General features: G+C 40.4%; 1 protein-coding gene across 1 annotated transcript in view; it reads left to right on the forward strand.

Moving 5' to 3' along the window:
- The window catches only part of LOC128699625 (torsin-1A), a 36,838-nt gene extending 21,928 nt beyond the window's left edge, over positions 1-14,910 (forward strand). Inside the window, exons 6-7 of the mRNA XM_053792356.2 lie at positions 11,202-11,346; positions 14,649-14,910. Coding sequence (XP_053648331.2) covers positions 11,202-11,346; positions 14,649-14,778 — 275 coding nt within the window. The 3' untranslated portion in view covers positions 14,779-14,910. The remainder of the gene's footprint in view (positions 1-11,201; positions 11,347-14,648) is intronic.
- The last annotated feature ends 2,743 nt before the right edge of the window (positions 14,911-17,653 follow it).

The following is a 17,653-nucleotide window of genomic DNA, read 5'->3' on the forward strand; positions in this document are numbered from 1 at the left end:
TATTTCTTTACACCATAGGGAAGATAGCATGGACCCCACTGTGACCACAAATTCGTTCTGTGATTTGTTTGCAAACATGTTATTATGATTATGTGAGTTATACATATAGCAAACTCGGCATAATGTAAAATAAGGGATTCGTGCTGAGATTCAGCTTTCGCCTACATTCCACCCTCATTTTATCGAAACTTGATTATGGTGACCAGATCTATTCAGCAGCTTCTCCTCCTACTCTCTCTAACCTTAACCCCATTCATCACCAAGGATTACGTTTATGCCTTGGTGCTTTTCGCTCTTCCCCTGTTGAGAACCTCTATGCAGAAGCGAACGTTCCATCCTTATCCGATCGCCGTGATGCCCATTGCCTTCGCTACTATGTACGCTCTCATGATCTCCGCAATCCTTCCATTTATAGAATGGTCACTGATATTAGTAGACATTCTTTATTTGTTCGCCGCCCCTGTTTACTCCGTCCCTTCTCTCTTCGCCTACATTCGCTCTTGTCTTCTCTTCAATTACCACCTTTCTATGTTCATGTTTACTTTCTATGTTCTATGTTCACTTTTCCCTACCCCCCTGGGAAGTTCCAGCTGTTCGAGTCTGTTCTTTCTCTCTCCCTTGCTCGAAAGCCCAACTGTCTACGGTTGCTTCCCACTCTCTTTTTCTTGACCACTTCCACTCTCATTCTCATGCCATTGCAGTATACACAGATGGCTCTTAAGTCTTCTAAGTAAGTAAGTAAGTAAGTAAGTAAATTTATTCAGGTATACACAATACAGTTACATAGAATTATCATACATAGCAGCATATGTGTAGAGAACCTAGGATAACCCAAAAAAGTCAGACAGAGTGACTTATTTCCGGCGTAGGATTCGCAGCAGTGTTTCCGGACAGCGTCGTACGAGGGCATTTACTATCTTCGGATAGTACACCTACCATCCGACTTACGACCAAGCTTGGTTCTGACCAACCGGTCGTAAGTCGAAATGGACGTAAGTCGAACCTTTGAAAATTGCCGACATACTGGGTAGGGCATAATGTCACAACTTTCCTATATAAACTACCTACATAATACTGTAATGTAATATACAATCATTATTTCATTCTTTTTACCATAATTCACTTCTATTGTTGTATTTTAATTATTTATATACTGTATATAATGTATACATGGTAGTGATATGTATTGTAAATTTTACATCGCATACAGTGTCATATGTTACTATTATCTTTATGTATTGTCGACACAGTGGAATGGGAGAATACCACTGGTAGTGTCATTCTGCCAGAATGTTGTGTAACCTATACCCTAAGTAAAGAGAAACAACTCTGGAACATGTGTAATACGTATCCGGCTGGGTGGCCGGGTCTGTGGTTGGCCGGGTGGGTGGCTGGCTGGGTGGGTGACTGGCTGGGTGGGTGGGTGGCTGGCTGGGTGGGTGGCTGGCTGGGTGGGTGGCTGGCTGGGTGGGTGGCTGGCGGGGTGGGTGGGTGGGTGGGTGGCTAGATGGGTGGGTGGGCTGGATGGGTGGGTGGCTGGATGAGTGGGTGGGTGGGTGGCTGGATGGGTGGGTGGCTGGATGGGTGGGTGGGTGGCTAGATGGGTGGGTGGGTAGTTGGCTGACTGGCTGACCGAATGTGGCTGTCTCTTTGTATCTCTCTCTTTGTATCTCTCTCTTTGTATCTCTCTCTTTGTATCTCTCTCTTTGTATCTCTCTCTTTGTATCTCTCTCTTTGTATCTCTCTCTTTGTATCTCTCTCTCTCTCTCTCTCTCTCTCTCTCTCTCTCTCTCTCTCTCTCTCTCTCTCTCTCTCTCTCTCTCTCTCTCTCTCTCTCTCACAGGTACACGTAAGTCAAGTTATCATACATATTATAAATTACCTAGGATAACCCAAAAAATCCAGACAAAGTTCTATACAGTGGATCTGTGCTACAGTGCCCTAAATTAATAATAATATTAATAATCATTATTATTACAATAATACATATGTACTAACATTAATATTATTATTATTAAGCTATATTATTAAGTTGTTGTTACCAGCCCGGACACGAACGATTCCTGTTCACTGTCAAGCCGACCAGAAAAACATCTCATATTTGTTAATTTATATGTTATGAAGCATGTTTATTATATAATTTTGAAAAAAAAATCATAGATGGATTAAGCAAAATGTCTATATTAACGTTTTATACACATTTAATGCGCCTCAGTGATTATTATTATCATTATTAATATGGCGTCTTCAAGACCAAGTACACTCTTAATGAGTGGCTCTGAGACAGACACACAGGTAGACAGAAAGACAGATACAAAGGTAGACAGACACACAGGTAGACAGAAAGACAGATACAAAGGTAGACAGACACACAGGTAGACAGACACGCAGGTAGACACAGACAGACACAGGTAGACATAAAGACAGACACAGATAGACAGAAAGACACACAGGTAGACAGAAAGACAGACACACAGGTAGACATAAAGACACACAGTTAGACATAAAGACACACAGGTAGACATAAAGACACACAGGTAGACAGAAAGACAGACACAGGTAGACAGAAAGACAGACACAGGTAGACAGAAAGACAGACACAGGTAGACAGAAAGACAGACACACAGGTAGACAGAAAGACACAGGTAGACAGAAAGACACAGGTAGACAGAAAGACAGACACAGGTAGACAGAAAGACAGACACACTAGTAGACAGACAAACAGACACACACAGATACAGACAGATATACAGGCAGACAGATACAGACAGGTGTATGTGCAACAGTGAAAACAAATAGAGAGTTCGAGAGTAAAAGCCTTTCTTGCCACAATCTCCAGTGCAAGATTCAGACTTCATCTTAGGGGCCATGGTGAAATTTACTGTCCAGTTAGTACAGTTAATACAGTATGATACTGCTGATAGGACAGGGTTACTCAAACTGATGCTGCCTGCATGACACATTGCCGCCGCGAGTGTTGTCAAATATTGTACAGTGGTGTGCATCAGCCGGCCCAGCCCAGCTGCCAGATGCACGGTCGTAAGTCCACTCGGTCGTAAGTCGAGTGGACGTATGTCGAGCAGTTCGTAAGTCGGATGGTAGGTGTATTTTTACTGCTGAATTGTATGCCATTCTTGCAACACTTATCCGTATTGCATCTATGCCTGTGTCATCATTTGTGGTTGTCTCAGACTCCCTTAGTGCTTTACAGGCTATACAGAAATTTGATACACCTCACCCCTTAGTCCTTCGTATCCAACTTTGGCTACGCCGCATCTTTACCAAGCATTAAGATATTGTTTTTTGTTGGGTCCCTGGTCATGTTGACGTACAGGGCAATGAACAGGCAGACACTGCTGCGCGGTCAGCAGTACATGACCTACCAGTTTCATATAGAGGTATTCCATTTACGGACTATTTTGCTGCAATAGCTACCCACCTTCACACCCGTTGGCAACAATGTTGGTCTACTATGCTCGGTAACAAACTTCAATCTATTAAACCGAGTATAGGTTACTGGCCGTCTTCTTGTCACCAGTGTCGAGGTTGGGAGACTACTCTCTCCCGTCTTCGCATTGGCCATACTCATCTTACTCATGGATATCTCATGGAGAGGCGCCCTGCTCCTCTCTGTGAGAATTGTCAGGCTCCATTATCAGTCAGCCACATTCTGTTGGACTGCCCACTTTATCAACGTCGTCTTCGCTCCGCTGCTTTCTCTTTACCTTCCCTTCTCGCTGATGGATCCGCCTTTCATCTGGACTCTCTCATTGACTTTTTGACAACAACTGACTTACTTCACAAACTCTGATGATACCTTCAGCCCTTTCTACCTCAATCTCGTGCTAACCTCTACCCCCGCACTATCCCCTGCCCCGCTGTTTTCTGTAACCTACTGATCATCCCTCCCCCCTTCTGCTGCCCAATACCCTCGCTTCCTTCCCTACCCTGCAGCATTGTATAGCCCTTGTGGCTTAGCGCCTCTTTTGATTATAATAATAATGAGATTCAGCTAATTTCACATTTCTTGACCAATATTTGCAAAAATTTTGAGTTTACCGCAAGTGCGGTCACAAAACAACTGAGGAAAAATTTAAATACAAAATTAAATCTCAATCCCTGTGCAAAACAGAATTCAGGGAAATAATCCACAATTCATAAGCATATACCAAAAATAATTGCACTTGGTCAAACAGTAGATGACATAAATATTTACAAAATTCAGTGATAGTCTTCCCTTTTACCCTTCCTCCTTATTCCACCAGCAACCAACCAACCTGTCTTCCCTTTTACCCTTCCTCCTTATTCCACCAGCAACCAACCAACCTGTCTTTGTCTTGCTTGAAGTGCCTAAGATATGACCATATGAAAACATAACTCACTACTTCTAACTCCCTTCCCCCCACCTTAAAATAAGATAAGATTGTGTTCAGATTTTTAATCTTAGAGGGTTAGTCACCCAGGATAACCCAAGAAAGACAGTGGGTCATTGAGGGACTGTCTGTCTTATTTCCATTGGGGTCCTCAAGCTTGTCCCTTCAGGATGTGACCCACACCAGTTGACTAACACCCAGGTACCTACTTGCTAGGCGAACAGGACAACAGGTGTAAGGAAACACATCCACCATTTCCACCTCAGCCATGAATTGAACCTGGACCTCTGGTCTTGACTTTGTGTCTGCACAACCCAACTTCATATGGCCTTTCTTTCATATGTCATTATGAACCAGTTTATGATGATGAATATAATGTGCATGTAATAGTGGTTAACTGCATAAAAAATCCTACTTAATAATTTTTTTATCAAATCTTTGTGAGATTTGAATCTTCCTTCAAACAAGTGTTTTTATGCCAGTGCAAAGTGTAAAGGCAATAAGCACATTAGGGAAGAGTCAGCAAGGCCAGATTAATGATTTGTAGGGTCAAGTGGCATGTAGCAAGTACTCACCAACAGTAAGTGCTTAATTATCCAAATTATATTGCATACGACCCAAGTTGGATAAGATTTTGTTTGGATTATTAGCCCATAGAATTAGTAACCCAGGATAATCCTGAGAAAGCCAACCAGTGTGGCTTATTTCCATCAGGATTCTTTGGTTGCCTTCCTCAGGATGTGACCCACGTTAATAATAGTAATAATAATTATTTTTTTTTATTATCACACCGGCCGATTCCCACCAAGGCAGGGTGGCCCGAAAAAGAAAAACTTTCACCATCATTCACTCCATCACTGTCTTGCCAGAAGGGTGCTTTACACTACAGTTTTTAAACTGCAACATTAACACCCCTCCTTCAGAGTGCAGGCACTGTACTTCCCATCTCCAGGACTCAAGTCCGGCCTGCCGGTTTCCCTGAATCCCTTCATAAATGTTACTTTGCTCACACTCCAACAGCACGTCAAGTATTAAAAACCATTTGTCTCCATTCACTCCTATCAAACACGCTCACGCATGCCTGCTGGAAGTCCAAGCCCCTCGCACACAAAACCTCCTTTACCCCCTCCCTCCAACCCTTCCTAGGCCGACCCCTACCCCGCCTTCCTTCCACTACAGACTGATACACTCTTGAAGTCATTCTGTTTCGCTCCATTCTCTCTACATGTCCGAACCACCTCAACAACCCTTCCTCAGCCCTCTGGACAACAGTTTTGGTAATCCCGCACCTCCTCCTAACTTCCAAACTACGAATTCTCTGCATTATATTCACACCACACACTGCCCTCAGACATGACATCTCCACTGCCTCCAGCCTTCTCCTCGCTGCAACATTCATCACCCACGCTTCACACCCATATAAGAGCGTTGGTAAAACTATACTCTCATACATTCCCCTCTTTGCCTCCAAGGACAAAGTTCTTTGTTTCCACAGACTCCTAAGTGCACCACTCACTCTTTTTCCCTCATCAATTCTATGATTCACCTCATCTTTCATAGACCCATCCGCTGACACGTCCACTCCCAAATATCTGAATACGTTCACCTCCTCCATACTCTCTCCCTCCAATCTGATATTCAATCTTTCATCACCTAATCTTTTTGTTATCCTCATAACCTTACTCTTTCCTGTATTCACCTTTAATTTTCTTCTTTTGCACACCCTACCAAATTCATCCACCAATCTCTGCAACTTCTCTTCAGAATCTCCCAAGAGCACAGTGTCATCAGCAAAGAGCAGCTGTGACAACTCCCACTTTGTGTGTGATTCTTTATCTTTTAACTCCACGCCTCTTGCCAAAACCCTCGCATTTACTTCTCTTACAACCCCATCTATAAATATATTAAACAACCACGGTGACATCACACATCCTTGTCTAAGGCCTACTTTTACTGGGAAAAAATTTCCCTCTTTCCTACATACTCTAACTTGAGCCTCACTATCCTCGTAAAAACTCTTCACTGCTTTCAGTAACCTACCTCCTACACCATACACTTGCAACATCTGCCACATTGCCCCCCTATCCACCCTGTCATACGCCTTTTCCAAATCCATAAATGCCACAAAGACCTCTTTAGCCTTATCTAAATACTGTTCACTTATATGTTTCACTGTAAACACCTGGTCCACACACCCCCTACCTTTCCTAAAGCCTCCTTGTTCATCTGCTATCCTATTCTCCGTCTTACTCTTAATTCTTTCAATTATAACTCTACCATACACTTTACCAGGTACACTCAACAGACTTATCCCCCTATAATTTTTGCACTCTCTTTTATCCCCTTTGCCTTTATACAAAGGAACTATGCATGCTCTCTGCCAATCCCTAGGTACCTTACCCTCTTCCATACATTTATTAAATAATTGCACCAACCACTCCAAAACTATATCCCCACCTGCTTTTAACATTTCTATCTTTATCCCATCAATCCCGGCTGCCTTACCCCCTTTCATTTTACCTACTGCCTCACGAACTTCCCCCACACTCACAACTGGCTCTTCCTCACTCCTACAAGATGTTATTCCTCCTTGCCCTATACACGAAATCACAGCTTCCCTATCTTCATCAACATTTAACAATTCCTCAAAATATTCCTTCCATCTTCCCAATACCTCTAACTCTCCATTTAATAACTCTCCTCTCCTATTTTTAACTGACAAATCCATTTGTTCTCTAGGCTTTCTTAACTTGTTAATCTCACTCCAAAACTTTTTCTTATTTTCAACAAAATTTGTTGATAACATCTCACCCACTCTCTCATTTGCTCTCTTTTTACATTGCTTCACCACTCTCTTAACTTCTCTCTTTTTCTCCATATACTCTTCCCTCCTTGCATCACTTCTACTTTGTAAAAACTTCTCATATGCTAACTTTTTCTCCCTTACTACTCTCTTTACATCATCATTCCACCAATCGCTCCTCTTCCCTCCTGCACCCACTTTCCTGTAACCACAAACTTCTGCTGAACACTCTAACACTACATTTTTAAACCTACCCCATACCTCTTCGACCCCATTGCCTATGCTCTCATTAGCCCATCTATCCTCCAATAGCTGTTTATATCTTACCCTAACTGCCTCCTCTTTTAGTTTATAAACCTTCACCTCTCTCTTCCCTGATGCTTCTATTCTCCTTGTATCCCATCTACCTTTTACTCTCAGTATAGCTACAACTAGAAAGTGATCTGATATATCTGTGGCCCCTCTATAAACATGTACATCCTGAAGTCTACTCAACAGTCTTTTATCTACCAATACATAATCCAACAAACTACTGTCATTTCGCCCTACATCATATCGTGTATACTTATTTATCCTCTTTTTCTTAAAATATGTATTACCTATAACTAAACCCCTTTCTATACAAAGTTCAATCAAAGGGCTCCCATTATCATTTACACCTGGCACCCCAAACTTACCTACCACACCCTCTCTAAAAGTTTCTCCTACTTTAGCATTCAAGTCCCCTACCACAATTACTCTCTCACTTGGTTCAAAGGCTCCTATACATTCACTTAACATCTCCCAAAATCTCTCTCTCTCCTCTGCATTCCTCTCTTCTCCAGGTGCATACACGCTTATTATGACCCACTTCTCGCATCCAACCTTTACTTTAATCCACATAATTCTTGAATTTACACATTCATATTCTCTTTTCTCCTTCCATAACTGATCATTTAACATTACTGCTACCCCTTCCTTTACTCTAACTCTCTCAGATACTCCAGATTTAATCCCATTTATTTCCCCCCACTGAAACTCTCCTACCCCCTTCAGCTTTGTTTCGCTTAGGGCCAGGACATCCAACTTCTTTTCATTCATAACATCAGCAATCATCTGTTTCTTGTCATCCGCACTACATCCACGCACATTTAAGCAACCCAGTTTTATAAAGTTTTTCTTCTTCTCTTTTTTAGTAATTGTATACAGGAGAAGGGGTTACTAGCCCATTGCTCCCGGCATTTTAGTCGCCTCATACGACACGCATGGCTTACGGAGGAAAGATTCTTTTCCACTTCCCCATGGACAATAGAAAAAATAAAAAAGAACAAGAGCTATTTAGAAAAAAGAGAAAAACCTAGATGTATGTATATATATATATGCATGTGCGTGTCTGTGAAGTGTGACCAAAGTGTAAGTAGGAGTAGCAAGATATCCCTGTTATCTTAGCGTGTTTATGAGACAGAAAAAGAAACCAGCAATCCTACCATCATGCAAAACAGTTACAGGTTTTTGTTTCACAGTCATCTGGCAGGACGGTAGTACTTCCCTGGGTGGTTGCTGTCTACCAACCTACTACCTACAAGTAATAATAATATTATCCTTATTTCTACATGTACAAGGTATATACTGTAGCCTAGCTGACATCAATGACATACTGCTTCATAGAAAATTCCGCTTGTTATACAGAGCCTTTTGGGCAAATTAGGTCAGTTTTGTCCCTGGATGTGACCCACACCAGTCAACTAACACCCAGGTACCCATTATATTGATGGGGAACATAGACATCCTGTGTAAAGAAACACATCCAGTGTTTCTACCCTCACCAAGAATTGAACCCAGACCCTCGTCGTGTGAAGTGAGAGCTTTAGCCACCAGGCCACGAGGCCTTATGACTAACACCAAGGTCCCTAATTAATGCTAGGTGAGCAGGGGTAACAATTGTAGGAAAACGTGTGCAAAATCTCCATCCACCAAACAATGAGCCAATTGTGCTGGCACTAAGTCATTAGGTGTCCATTTGGAATTATTTCCAAGTGTCCTTACACCTGCTGTACCTACTCGCCTTGCAGTAAACTAGGCACCTGGGAGATAGTCGACTAATATGAGTCATTACCTGGAAAAAATGTTGTGTGTTTTAAAAACCTGAGAGCTGCTGGAAGTACGTATATATTTTCCTGGATCAGTAAATCATATCATTGTGAGTATTTTTGTACTTTATTTCAGTATATTTGATCCATAAAACTGAGAAAAATAAAATGGAAAATCCAAACAACAGCTTTAAAAAGCAGTGGGTTTATCTATAGATTTTTCTTAATGATTAAAGATAAGGCAGAATTTCAAAAGTCTGGGTGGTAATGTTTCATATAAAGGCTATGCAGTTAATGAATAAGACAACATTGCACTGTAAGCTTTCTTGAACTGCACAGTACTATACTTCAATGTTACAGTAGATCATAGACATTCATTATAACATTTCTGTTCAGTCTCTCAAGGCATTGAATAGATGCCTTGATTGTAATAATGTTGGTAGAATTACCAACAATATGCTAGATTAAAGGACACCTGGAGTATACGTGTGCATCTAATGTGACGTTTTTGTTGTGGCAACGTTTTGCTCTTGGGAACTTTGTCAAGTCATTACAGACAGTACAAGGGCATGGAGGGTATATATTCCCTCCATGTCCTTGTATTGTTGCACATGTGACCTTTTGCCTAACAGATGCCTTGATGCCAGTGAAGGTCCTGTAATCCAAGGAAGTGGACTTATCCTCCTTTTCCTTGAGTCTAACATGCTTGCCTCCCATTACCCATGCTCTGTATGACCCTGTGGGTTTAGCACTTCCCCCTGATTATGAAAATAATATTATTTCCTTTCACAGGAAGTGGAACAATAAACCATATTATTAGATCAAACCTGATTGCCTTCCATTACTCAAGCACTGTATGACTCTTACAGGTTTAGCGCTTCCCAATAATTATATGTATTAACCCTTTGGGGGTCGCCAGGCCCTCTCAGAGACTTGTTTTCAGGGTCGCCAAAATTTAAAAAAAAAAGAAAAATTCTTATGAAAAGATAGAGAATCTTTTCCCGATCATAATGACACCAAAAGTATGAAATTTGATGGAAAACTTACAGAATTATGCTCTCGCGAAGTTAGCGGTCTCGACGATGTTTACGCATCAGCGATTTTGCCCACTTTGAGCCCTATTTTCGGCCAATTCCAGTGTACTAGTCGATAAAAATCATAACTATTTCGCTAGAACTCCATTTTTTTCTATCGAATGAGTACAAGAAACCACCCATTTACCGATTTCAACTATCCAATAAAGTGGTCAGAATTTAGCAATTTTGCCAATTTCACACAAATTTCAAAAGATGTCAATTTCCAAATAGGGTCCAGAATAAACAAGAAAGACATTCCTGGCACTAAAATAACACTTCCTCTGTTCATTATTCACATCCCCAGGCCCTTCTTACATTTCTTTTGCTTTCCACTTTGATTTTTTATTCTCACAAAAAAAAAAATAAGATTTACTGTTATGCAGACTACTGCATTAGTGTAGAAATGGTATAAATAATATTGGCGCACTTGTGAAAGAATATTAGACTCGCCAGTTGACGTGTATTGGACACTTAGCATGATTTGTTTACTTTTGAACTTTGGTAAAAATCTAACATTTCTGCTACTTTGAGCTCAATTTCAAGGTACTTTTCATTGTAAAACCAGTCAAAATCATCTCAATTTCTGTAATATGTCTTCCATTCTATAAAAATGAGACATAGAAAACTAGAATACAACAATAAATACCATATGAAAATACAGTGCAAAGTCGCTGTTTTAATCCAAAAACACGGTCAAAGTTTTTTTTTCTCATTACGCACTGTGTGCTGCAGGATTCTTTTTTTTTTTACTGCGCACACTGACCACATAGACCCATTCTTTCAAATGTAGGCCTACCAGCGTGCGTGAGCCGTACTAGTACGGCCGAAACCCCCAAAGGGTTAATAATATTCATTAAATTATTTCTGATTTCTTTTTCAGGTGGTCTGCACAAAAGTGAGCTCATACAACACTGTCTGGTTGATCATTATGTACCTTTCATGCCACTAGAAAGACATCACATAGAACTCTGTGCTCGAGACGAGATCCGTCGTCGTGGACACACGCCAACTAAAGAGTTAATAGAGTGAGTTTCTTACTTCCTAAAGTCTTGCATTATCTGTCCTTTGTAATCTGTTTGATTTGTTGTTTGTGCTTTTCAGTGAAGGATGTTACAGTAGGTTGATTTTTTTTTTTTTTAGCACGGCCATCTCTCAGTGAGGTAGGGTGACCACAAAAAACCATCATTCGTTAAATTACTGTCTTGCCAGAAGCATGCTGATATCACAGCTCGGATGACCCTCCAAACTGCAACATCCTCAGGTTTGTTCTGAGGAGCTGGATGGGAGCTCCAATTCTTTGGATCAGTAATTTTTCATCAGCATCAAGGCATCTTCTCCCAGGCATCCTCATAAAGGGTGCTTGATGAGCACCTTGCATCCTCCCTTTATACTGATGCTGTACTGTGTTGCTTTGTGGCTGTGGTTCGTACGTCAGCTTGTGTGCGGGTAGCAGTAACAGCCTGGTTGATCAGGCCCAGATCAACTGGTAGGCCTGGTCACAGACTGGGCTGCAGGGCATTGACCCCCAAAACTCTCTCTAGGTATACTCCAAGTATACCACACCAACCTGCTTGTTTGAAAACACTCTTGGTATCTGACCATCCAGTTGTCTTGTGGAGATTTTGATATGTCTGTCAGGCTTAGCAGTCCTTCTTTCCATTTTTTATTGGTATTTTTTTTTATTAACACACCAAGGCAGGGTGGCCCGAAAAAGAAAAACTTTCACCATCATTCACCCCATCACTGTCTTGCCAGAGGGGTGTTTTACACTACAGTTTATAAAACTGCAACATTAACACCCCTCCTTCAGAGTGCAGGCACTGTACTTCCCATCTCCAGGACTCAAGTCCAGCCTGCCGGTTTCCCTGAATCCCTTCATAAATGTTACTTTGCTCACACTCCAACAGCATGTCAAGTATTAAAATCCATTTGTCTCCATTCACTCCTATCAAACACGCTCACGCATGCTTGCTGGAAATCCAAGCCCCTCGCACACAAAACCTCCTTTACCCCCTCCCTCCAACCTTTCCTAGGCCGACCCCTACCCCGCCTTCCTTCCACTACAGATTGATATACTCTTGAAGTCATTCTGTTTCGTTCCATTCTCTCTACATGTCACCTCCTCCTAACTTCCAAACTACGAATTCTCTGCATTATATTCACACCACACATTGCCCTCAGACATGACATCTCCACTGCCTCCAGCCTCCTCCTCGCTGCAACATTCATCACCCATGCTTCACACTCATATAAGAGTGTTGGTAAAACTATACTCTCATACATTCCCCTCTTTGCTTCCAAGGACAAAGTTCTTTGTCTCCACAGACTCCTAAGTGCACCGCTCACCCCTTTTCCCCTCATCAATTCTATGATTCACCTCATCTTTCATAGACCCATCCACTGACACGTCCACTCCCAAATATCTGAATACATTCACCTCCTCCATACTCTCTCCCTCCAGTCTGATATCCAATCTTTCATCATCTAATCTTCTTGTTATCCTCATAACCTTACTCTTTCCTGTATTCATTATAAATTTTCTTCTTTTACATACCCTACCAAATTCATCCACCAACCTCTGCAGCTTCTCTTCAGAATCTCCCAAGAGCACAGTGTCATCAGCAAAAAGCAACTGTGACAACTCCCACTTTGTGTGTGATTCTTTATCTTTTAACTCCACGCCTCTTGCCAAGACCCTCGCATTTACTTCTCTTACAACTCTCTCTATAAATATATTGAACAACCACGGTGGCATCACACATCCTTGTCTAAGGCCTACTTTTACTGTTAAATAATCTCCCTCTTTCCTACATACTCTAACTTGAGCCTCACTATCCTCGTAAAAACTCTTCACTGCTTTCAGTAACCTACCTCCTACACCATACACCTGCAACATCTGCCACATTACCCCCCTATATATTTTTATATAATGGTAAGTGTTCTTTAAGAGGGCCTTTGCTGTAACTTCAACTTATGGATCATATTAATCTAATATTATTATTATGTCTCCATGGGGAAGTGGAAAAGAGTCCTTCCTCAGTAAGTCATGTGTCTTGTAAGAGATGACTAAAATGCTGGGAGTAAGGGGCTAGTAACCCCTTCTGTATAAATTACTAAATGTAAAAAGAAGAAAAACTTGTGTTTCTTCTTTTGGGTCACCTTGCCTCAGTGGGAGACAGCTGGTGTTAAAAAAGTTATTATTGTTGATTGAGAAACTGATAAGGTCATAGAAATCACATAGCCACTGGGAATGGGTGGTAAATGGAAGCTTCAATTCCTCAGATCAAAAGGCCCTCACCATAATCACAGTCCCTTCTTGAAGGGTGATTAAAATAGCCTTTACAAAAAAAAATCTGGGTTTTTTGAACAAGAACAACCCTTGGGTAATACACAAAACCAACCATTGTACCAGTTTTCAGGAAAATGAAAGATAGAACATGCCAAGGAATGTCCCTTGATATTGGTGAGGGCTCTTGATCCAGGGAGATGGACCTGTCCTCCCTTTTCTTAGACTAAACCTGTTCACTCATTTTTTCATGTGCTGTATAACCCCAGTGGGTTTGGCACTTCCCTGATTATAATAATGTGAGCATGGGATTAGTAACCCCTTCTCCTGTATAAATTACGTACTAAATTTAAAAGGAAAAACTTCAGTTTTTTTTTTTTTGGCTCATTCTGCTTCGGTGGGATATGGCTGGTGCATTGAAATAATAATAATAATAATATTTTGTGAAGGGATTCAGGGAAACCAGTTAGCTGGACTTGAGTCCTGGAAATGGGAAGTACAATGCCTGCACTTCGAAGGAGGTTTGGAATATTGGCAGTTTGGAGGAACTTCTAAACTGTCATGTCTGAGCACCTCTGCAAAGACAGTGATTATGTATGAGTGATGGTGAAAGTGTTTAATGATGAAAGTTTTTTCTTTCTTTTTGGATCACCCTGCCTCAGTCGAAAATGGCCAATGTGTTAAAAAAATAGTAATAATAAAATAATAATAATGAGATGAGAATGTTCATCTCACTCATCTTGGAATGACATCATAAGGTATATACAAAGGACCAAAAGATCATGTTTCAATTGGGCTGCCAGAAGATTTTTTTTTCTGTGGTCACTCTTCTTTCTAGGAAGCCTCCAGAAGGAACAAGATAGTGATATAGACATTGCTAGTAGACTCATAATTATAGTTATAATTATTCAATCACCTCTTGAAAGTGAAAGTACATGATAGTAAAACCACTATTAATAAAGTCAAAGTTTTTATTAATTCAGTAATCATTTCATCCTCTGACTTGCATATAAATTTCTCCAAATTGCTTTTTCTTTACAGAAAAGTTGCAGGTGAAATGACATACTTTCCTCCAGAGAATAAATTATTCTCCACCACTGGTTGCAAGAGGGTTGCCCAGAAAGTTGGGTTCATACTTACCAGCGAAGAATATGACAATATATTTGCCTAAGAAGGAATACCCCGAGACTCTTAACACTTTGGTAAAATTATATTTCTCAGTAATGTGTATTGACCTACAAGGTGGTGATTCAGTGTATCTCAACAGTTATTGGCTAAATTGTATTTCCATATGCTTTCATTTCATTGGAAGTAGATTGCATGTTCTACATTTGTTTAAAATTATTACATCTTTTTCAGTGCATACTTCCACCGTTCTTCATTTTTGTTCAATACTGATGAGCTTTCTTAACATATACTTGTAGGAAAAAGTTTAAAACAAGATGTAACTTTATTTTCTGTGTGTAACTTGTACAGAAAAACTTTTACTGCAGCTGCATAAATCTGTCCAAAACTTTTATAGTTACATATATAAAAAAAATTATACATATTGCTATACTCGTAAGTCATGTTGACAAGTACTGCGAGTTTATTATAGTAAGATGATATATTTGTTGTGTAATTGCAGCTAAATATATATTTACAGTTATGCAGAAAATTAATGCAGATCTTTGCTATGATAAAATAGGTTCCAATGTAGTAAATAGTAAGCTATTGATTGTGTTCCTAATTAAAAGTTATTAAAGCCAAATCATCGTTGTTAAATATTTATGTACATGTAAAATTTCTTTTAACCAAGAAATTTACCACTAAGGTAGAGTGATCTTAAGGAGGAAAATACATTCACATTCACTCTCTAGCTGTCTTTCATGACTTGCATGGATATAATGATTTAAATAATCCAGTGAGCCATAGCATCCATACCCATTCTTCAAACTGCAGGCACTGTATATCCCACCTCCAGAATTCAAGTCCACCTCAACACTGTCTGTGACTCCCTTCACAGATGTTATCATGCTCACAACCCCAACAGTATAAAAATTCCCCCAAACGGCTTTCCTAAACTCACATCAAGCATGCTCACACAGCACTTTTCTCTTTTCTTTGTTTCCTTCAAAATATTTGTTTTCATAATTTGGTCAGAAGCACAGTCATTAGGATTAGGCTCTGATTTTCATATGCCATTGTTTTAAACCTTTGACTTGTACAGTATGCTGCAATATTTGCCTCTGGTACATATTTACGTATGCTTTAGAGACTTGCATGATACCTGCAGAAATTGTCGCAATGGGCTAGTAACCCCTTCTCCTGTAGACATTTACTAAAAAAGAGAAGAAGAAAAACTTTATAAAACTGGGATGCTTAAATGTGCGTGGATGTAGTGCGGATGACAAGAAACAGATGATTGCTGATGTTATGAATGAAAAGAAGTTGGATGTCCTGGCCCTAAGCGAAACAAAGCTGAAGGGGGTAGGGGAGTTTCGGTGGGGGGAAATAAATGGGATTAAATCTGGAGTATCTGAGAGAGTTAGAGCAAAGGAAGGGGTAGCAGTAATGTTAAATGATCAGTTATGGAAGGAGAAAAGAGAATATGAATGTGTAAATGCAAGAATTATGTGGATTAAAGTAAAGGTTGGATGCGAGAAGTGGGTCATAATAAGCGTGTATGCACCTGGAGAAGAGAGGAATGCAGAGGAGAGAGAGAGATTTTGGGAGATGTTAAGTGAATGTATAGGAGCCTTTGAACCAAGTGAGAGAGTAATTGTGGTAGGGGACCTGAATGCTAAAGCAGGAGAAACTTTTAGAGAGGGTGTGGTAGGTAAGTTTGGGGTGCCAGGTGTAAATGATAATGGGAGCCCTTTGATTGAACTTTGTATAGAAAGGGGTTTAGTTATAGGTAATACATATTTTAAGAAAAAGAGGATAAATAAGTATACAAGATATGATGTAGGGCGAAATGACAGTAGTTTGTTGGATTATGTATTGGTAGATAAAAGACTGTTGAGTAGACTTCTGGATGTACATGTTTATAGAGGGGCCACAGATATATCAGATCACTTTCTAGTTGTAGCTACACTGAGAGTAAAAGGTAGATGGGATACAAGGAGAATAGAAGCATCAGGGAAGAGAGAGGTGAAGGTTTATTAACTAAAAGAGGAGGCAGTTAGGGTAAGATATAAACAGCTATTGGAGGATAGATGGGCTAATGAGAGCATAGGCAATGGGGTCGAAGAGGTATGGGGTAGGTTTAAAAATGTAGTGTTAGAGTGTTCAGCAGAAGTTTGTGGTTACAGGAAAGTGGGTGCGGGAGGGAAGAGGAGCGATTGGTGGAATGATGATGTGAAGAGAGTAGTAAGGGAGAAAAAGTTAGCATATGAGAAGTTTTTACAAAGTAGAAGTGATGCAAGGAGGGAAGAGTATATGGAGAAAAAGAGAGAGGTTAAGAGAGTGGTGAAGCAATGTAAAAAGAGAGCAAATGAGAGAGTGGGCGAGATGTTATCAACAAATTTTGTTGAAAATAAGAAAAAGTTTTGGAGTGAGATTAACAAGTTAAGAAAGCCTAGAGAACAAATGGATTTTTTTTTTTTTTTTTTTCAACAAGTCGGTCGTCTCCCACTGAGGCAGGGTGACCCAAAAAAGAAAGAAAATCCCCAAAAAGAAAATACTTTCATCATCATTCAACACTTTCACCACACTCACACATTATCACTGCTTTTGCAGAGGTGCTCAGAATACAACAGCTTAGAAGCATATACATATAAAGATGCACAACATATCCCTCCAAACTGCCAATATCCCAAACCCCTCCTTTAAAGTGCAGGCATTGTACTTCCCATTTCCAGGACTCAAGTTAAAAATAGGAGAGGAGAGTTATTAAATGGAGAGTTAGAGGTATTGGGAAGATGGAGGGAATATTTTGAGGAATTGTTAAATGTTGATGAAGATAGGGAAGCTGTGATTTCGTGTATAGGGCAAGGAGGAACAACATCTTGTAGGAGTGAGGAAGAGCCAGTTGTGAGTGGGGGGGAAGTTCGTGAGGCAGTAGG

The sequence above is a fragment of the Cherax quadricarinatus genome, chromosome 67 (genome assembly GCF_038502225.1).
Source record: "Cherax quadricarinatus isolate ZL_2023a chromosome 67, ASM3850222v1, whole genome shotgun sequence".
Classification (NCBI taxonomy): Eukaryota; Metazoa; Arthropoda; class Malacostraca; order Decapoda; family Parastacidae; genus Cherax; species Cherax quadricarinatus.